Below are 6,808 nucleotides of genomic sequence, written 5' to 3' on the forward strand. Positions count from 1 at the left end.
AGACTAGGTAGAAAGGTTCTGGAGCCCCTAGCTAGGCTGAATGGGTCCCCATTAGCTATGTCTGGAGGTCTGTCTCTGACTGAGAAGGACTTAGCTCTGTGTTCCATGTCTGCAGTCGTCAGGGACAGGGGCTCAGAAGGTCTCAGCCCTGCTACAGTCAAGGGGCGTCCAGCTAGCCTTCGTTGTGGATGAGGGGGGCTTCATCTTGGATGATTTCATTCCCGACTTCAAGAAGCCCATCGCCTTGTGAGTAAAGCACCCCACTCCCCACCTTGGAAGGAATTCTCACCCCATTTGAGATGACCCCAGCCTGGTATCTGTGAGCCATGCTGAGACAACTCTTTGTTTACACCTCTCGCATTAATCGCCCCAATCTTTAACCTCTCCTAGGCTTCCCCTTCCATTCTTCCTCCAGTATAAAATTTTTAAAACTGCATGAAGCTACCTCCTTGCCCACTAGACTATTGCACAGATGGATCTATGGGCCTATGGGAGAATTCAGAGAGGCAAGAAGTCAGGAGGGTGGTTTCCGATCCTCTTCTACAGAATTGGTGTCTCAGAGAAGGGTTCCATGAACCTCTTGCTGCAAGTAAACATGTCTTCAGGCCACTCTTCAGCTCCTCCAAAGGAGACGAGCATTGGCATCCTCGCAGCTGCTGTCAGCCGGTAAGCAACTCCTGGCTCTGCTCCCATGCCAGACTTAAGATGGAAGACCAAATTTCCCATTTTAAATTTGAGGAGGCTCAGCTTCCTGCCCTAAAGTTGGGCTGGGAAGCTATGCTTTAAAAAATCGACACTAGAGGAAGAACAGAAGGGGAAACCCAGGACAGACTAAAGATCCAAGCGATTAATACAAGAGGTGTAAACAAAGAGTTATTTCAGCATGGCTCACAGATACCAGACTGGGGTCATCTCAAATGGAGTGAGAATTCCTTCCAAGGTGGGGGTTGAGGGAGACACAGAAGAGACAGAGCCACCAGTATCCTGCAAGGGCTGGAGTCAGAAGAGGATCTATCAGTATATACATATGGAAAGCAAGGACCTACAGGCAGAAGCTAGGTCAGGCAACTAGAGTAGTCCAGAGTCCAGACATTTAGAATCACAAATTGGCAATGACTGGTAGAGCTGTCGAAATTCTCCACCTGTCCTGGCAGGAGGACAAAAAGAAATAACAGCCACTGGCTATGAATGAGGACAGCAGAATCTGTAACAGCAGAGCTTACCCCTGGCTGGGTTTTCTTAGCAAAGTGGGAAGGAGTGCTATATTCATTCAGACTGTCAGGAGACTGACATTTCTGCTGTAGTATGGGATGGACTATGAGAGTGGACACACAAGATTCTAGAGAACAGCAGAGGAAGGAAAGAAGGACCCTAATGTCGACTTGGTAGACAGGGAAAGCTTCTGCGGGTGTTTTGAGATCTTCAGAATGTTGAGTTGGTGGAGGTGGGAGGGAGGTGAATGGGAGACCTCTTGGCCAGGAGTGTTGAAACTTCCTCCTATTTCCCTTCTTCTCCTCTTCAAGCCACTGATCTTTGGCTGGGGTTCGCTAAGTCTTGAGGACTCTGTTTCTCTTCCAGACTGGAGCAGACACCAATGCCTATCATATTTGGAAGCGGGACACTGGTGACGGTATTGCGGCAAATGGCAGATGAGGTATGGGAAGAAGTATCACATACTACTGATCAGCTAGGAACAAAAGAGTCACAGAAAAGTAACCTTCAGAGTAAGAAAAGGACCCTAGTGCTGCCCAGTGCTCTGCCTATTCTCACCCGTTCCCAGCCAGTGGCTGAGCCAAGACAGAGGGATCTGACTTGTTCTCTATGGCTGTTAGTGTGTTTCTGAGACCCTAAGACCTAATATACCCTTTGGGAGCTGGTTCCCACTTATCCTTGAGGCTGCTGAGCAATTGTTCTAACCAATCAGATAAGCCAGCCAGACAGTAATTGCCTCCCCATTCCTGACCCTTTAGCAGGGATTGAGCTAACTGAATTTAGCAGCACTCCTGACTGCTAAGGGCTCCTGAGGCAGTTCTAAAGTAGAGAGACATCCAGGTCTCAGAGACCCAGGCTAAAGTAGAGGTGACCCTGTGGTGCTGACCCCTTGGAAATCCTGCTGACCTTGTTCTTTCCCAGTTTCCCTTCCCTGTCGATAAAATCCTGAGCAACCCACGGCTATTTGAACACCTTATAACCAGGTAAAGTATTATCCTTCCTTCTTTCATATCCCTCACCTCAAACCTACCCACCCTCCAGGCCCCTCTCCTTGGCTTAACTGGACCTGACTAATCATCCCTCAGCCACCAGACACTGCATCTCTAAGTGTGTATATTTAAGACATCTCTAAGATGTCTCTCTCAGTCTTAAAGATCTCCAGGGTTCAGGAAAGTGGGTAATGTTTCTGCCCTTTCCTTCACCCCATCGGTTCTTTCTAACATCTGACCTTGGTCCTTTTGTTTTAGGTTTATGGAGAAAAATCCCTTAACCAATGCAATAATCAGGACCACCACGGCACTCACCATATTCGAAGCAGGGATCAAGGTAACATCTCTGGTTCCTCCCCATACAGCTTTTCCCTACCACCTTCCACTCCTCCCTTCCTTGGCTCTATCTACTGGCCCTTCCTTCCTTCTCTGTGTGTCAGCTGGATCCAAGGCTAGCCATGCAAAGACATAGGCCTTTCTGAAATCTTGAAGGGAGTTAGACCATTCTTGTAACTGCTGGTACGACCAGCACAACTTCAGGGGGCACCATTCACCTACAGTACAATGTGACCTTGAAGCACTCTAGTAATCAGGTATATAAGTGAATGATGCCCCTGAATTAATTCCTGGCATAACTTCCTGGAGTGTCCAGTATGTCAACTGTAGTGTTCATCAGAATAATAGCACTGTGTCCTGACATTTGAGTGGTGTTTTCATCCCCCCAGGATACTTTGTTACTCCATCTGACCCTTCTAAGAGCCCTATGAGTATTACCCCAATAACCAGTTGAGAAAACAGATGCACAAAGAGGTTGCAACAGCTAATTTTCAACAGCCCAGTTCTGTCCCTAACAACTTAGTGCTTTTTTGCACCACACGAGTTCAAAGAAACATATGCACTTGGGGAGTCTCCCGACCTCCAAGGAACAATCCCTCCCTAGCCTAATTCTTTTCTCCAATTAGTCCTGGATTCCTCCTGGTCAGGCAAAAAAGTCAGATTTTACAACAGGACCTGGGAAACCACCAATCCCTGCTAGAGGGTCAGGAATGGGGAGGCAATTACTGCCTGACTGGCTTATCTGATTGGTTAGAACAATTGCTCAGGAGCCTCAAGGATAAGTGGGAACCAGCTCCCAAAGGGTATATTAGGTCTTAGGGTCTCAGAAACACACTAACAGCCATAGAGAACAAGCCAGATCCCTCTGTCTTGGCTCAGCCACTGGCTGGGAATAGGTAAGAATAGGCAGAGCACTGGCCAGCACTAGGGTCCTTTTCTCACTCTGAAGTTTACTTTTCTGTCACTCTTTTGTTCCTGCCTGACCAGGAATATGTGAGGAGTATGTGTTCTTCTCACCCCCCTCAAGCATCAAACCTGATGTGAGCCCCGTGCTATGCCATGATGGGGGCCAACAGAGGCTCTGGCTGCCCCGTTGTGAGTAAGCACTAATGTTAACAGCTGCAGAAATGTCCTGGGTGTGCTGGGAAAGAAAGTGCATGCAGAAGGCTTCTAATGGCACAGCATGGGGCCAAAACAGAGATATCTGGGCAATCAGAGAAAGCAGCCTTGCTCTGAACATATCTGTGACCCCCTCCAGCACCAAGAAGCACAAAGGTCTGGCTTAAAGCAGAGACACGCCTTCAGCTCTGAATATAACCACATGTCACTTAGCTCAGAGAAGACAAGAGGCAGACTAGAAAAGCTAAGCTTTGGGTCCTTAAGTCAAATCAGCCAGCTCTGCCTGAGCTGAGGAAATTAGCATTTCCTGGGCAGGCAGATGTAGAAGATTTGAGGTTGACTCAGGCCAGGGTTTTGTGCTTCTCTCTCTAGGTGAATGTCATCCCCTCAGTGGCCAAGGCCGCAGTCAACTTCCGGATTCACTCTGGACAGACAGTCCAAGAGGTATGTACCATATGTTCCAGACAGTTCATGCAGCATCAGGGAGATGTGGCCCTCAGGGCCCGGGTTTAACTACAGTCCTAGGGCTGGGCCAGTGTCCCATTTATTCAACCAACATTTTTCAAAGACAACCTATGCACCAGTTACTTCGATAGGATTGGAGATCCTAGGTTTGGATATACATGGGGTCTGGAGTGGAAGATAAGTATGAATAAATGACAGCAATAACTATAGTAACAAACATTATATATATGTAGTAGGTTTGCTATGTTTTTTTTTGTTGTTGTTTTTTTTTTTTTTTTTAGTCGGAGTCTCGCTCTGTGGCCCAGGCTGGAGTGCAGTGGCATGATCTTGGCTCACTGCAACCTCTGCCTCCCGGGTTCAAGCAATTCTCCTGTCTCAGACTGCTGAGTGGCTGGGACTACAGGCACATGTGCCTGGCTAATTTTTTGTATTTTTAGTAGAGACGGGGTTTCACCGTGTTAGCCAGAGCGGTCTTGATCTGACCTTGTGATCCACTCGCCTTGGCCTTCCAAAGTGTTGGGATTACAGGTGTGAGCCACCACGCCCAGCCATATTTGGCACCTTTCTAAGGTATGCCCGTACATTTTAATCCTCACAACCACCCACCCTAAATCTGCATTTAACTGGTGAAAATTGAGGTACAGAGTACCACAGCAATCAAATAGTATACCCAAGATTATACATCTAGCTATCTAGTTCCAGAGTTTGTACTTTTAGCCACAACCCTAAACTACGATTATAAAAATTAGAGGGCCGGGCGTGGTGGCTCAGGCCTGTAATCCCAGCACTTTGGGAAGCCGAGACGGGCAGATCACAAGGTCAGGAGATCGAGACCATCCTGGCTAACACGGTGAAACCCTGTCTCTACTAAAAAATACAAAAAACTAGCTGGGCGTGGTGGCGGGCGCCTGTAGTCCCAGCTACTCGGGAGGCTGAGGCAGGAGAATGGCGTGAACCCGGGAGGTGGAGCTTGCAGTGAGCTGAGATCCGGCCACTGCACCCCAGCCTGGGCGACAGAGCGAGACTCCGTCTCAAAAAAAAAAAAAAAAAAAAATTAGAGGTGAACAAATTGCCATAGAACCACTGCAAAGAAAGAAATTCATGCTACTTCTTAGGGTCAAAAAAGTCTTTTCTGACTACCAAAATTTTGAACCAAGCCTTAGAGGACAAACAGAACTTGGCTAGAAGTAAGACATTCATTGTGGCTTAAGGAATAGGATAAATTGGGGACAAGTAATAGGAGATGAAAACTGATAGGAAATGAAGTTGTAGTTTAGAGATCTGGGCCTTGTATGCTATGCTGAGGAGTTTGGGCCCTAATCTGTGAAATCTGTGACAGGAGAGAACTTTTAGACGTCTTCAATCAAATACTCAGATTTGCTTTTAGAGAGGTCATGCTAGCAGCATTGAAGAGGGAGTGCTGGAGGAGAAGGAGACAGGGAGCTATTGCAGCATCTTAGGTAGTGCATGTGAAGGTCTGGACTGAGGCCATGGTCATGGGGTGGAGAAGAGGGCACCCACCAGAGGTGGGACAGAGGTGGGTTCAATAGGATGTGGTATGTATATGGGTGTGGAGTGAGAGAAAAGCAGGATGGCTCCAAGGTTTTTCACCTGGGTAGTTGACCAAGTAGTTAATGCCTTTCGCTAAGATTGGAAAGTCAGAAATAAAAACAAGTTCAAGAATATCATAGTTTGGAAGTTTGAGAAACTTGTAACATATGAAATAGGCAATTATAAATACTTCAGGTCTGGAGAGAGATATGAACTAGAGATGCGGCTGGAGTGTCACTCACATCATGGGAACCTCTAGATTGAATAAAAGCCCATGGGAAGAAGGTACAGAGAGCTAGGAGAGAAAAGAGTTGAAGCCAGAGCCTTGCAATGGTCTGCTACAAACATCAATTTAAAAATGAATGTATAATTGCAAACCACGATGAGTGCTATAATGAAGAGGAACCTGGTGCTTGTTAGAGAATATAACAAGGAACCAGACCCCATCTGGGAATCAGGCAGGACTTCCTAAGGCAGTGATGTTTAAGCTGAAAGCCGAAGGGTGAGTAGAAGTTACACAGAATGTCTGACATCCACAGTAAATGCCAGCTTATTTAAACATCAGACTGAGCAAAAGGAATTCAAAAGGTAAACCTGATGCTTCAGAAAAAAAAAAGATCCAAAAAGGCAATCCAGTGACTATCAGATGAGTTATACATTCCAGAATACACCAGGGTTAGGGGCAGTTCTGTGGCACAGATTATCAAGGGTCAGTGGCACTTGGACTTCTACGGTCCTTTCTCCTAAGTTCTTCCCCAGAGAGGACTTGACTTGCCCTCATGCAAGGAGAGAGGCACACTCCCTATTGTAGAGCGGGGAGCAGATTGACATCCTGCCCAGAGCCACACACCATTGAAGGGGGTCGGGGGAGTGCGGGGGAGTTAAGACCAATGTGAGCCCTGGGTTCTCCTGCCTTTCATCAGGTGCCAACCTTTGTCCTCTCCCTGGGGTCTCATGGGGCCAGGAAATCACTGAATTCCCCTCATTGAGCTTCTTTCCACCAGTTTTTTTTCCAGCCTCATTCCAACTCCATGCCCTTTCCAAGGGCTGTTTTCCACCCAGCTGGGGCTTTCATCTCCCCAGGTCCTGGCACTCTTCCCTCCTCTCTATTCCCCTGCCACAGTGACCTTCCTTCC

The 6,808-nt window shown here is 47.3% G+C and overlaps 1 protein-coding gene across 1 annotated transcript in view; it reads left to right on the plus strand.

The window, feature by feature from the left end:
- PM20D1 (peptidase M20 domain containing 1) overlaps nucleotides 1-6,808 on the plus strand; it is a 33,678-nt gene that overhangs the window by 7,564 nt on the left and 19,306 nt on the right. The window contains exons 8-10 of the mRNA XM_011990396.1: nucleotides 2,134-2,195; nucleotides 2,460-2,538; nucleotides 4,029-4,100. Of these exons, the coding sequence (XP_011845786.1) occupies nucleotides 2,134-2,195; nucleotides 2,460-2,538; nucleotides 4,029-4,100 (213 nt within the window). The remainder of the gene's footprint in view (nucleotides 1-2,133; nucleotides 2,196-2,459; nucleotides 2,539-4,028; nucleotides 4,101-6,808) is intronic.

Source organism: Mandrillus leucophaeus, unplaced genomic scaffold, assembly GCF_000951045.1.
Source record: "Mandrillus leucophaeus isolate KB7577 unplaced genomic scaffold, Mleu.le_1.0 Scaffold38, whole genome shotgun sequence".
NCBI classification, from domain to species: domain Eukaryota; kingdom Metazoa; phylum Chordata; class Mammalia; order Primates; family Cercopithecidae; genus Mandrillus; species Mandrillus leucophaeus.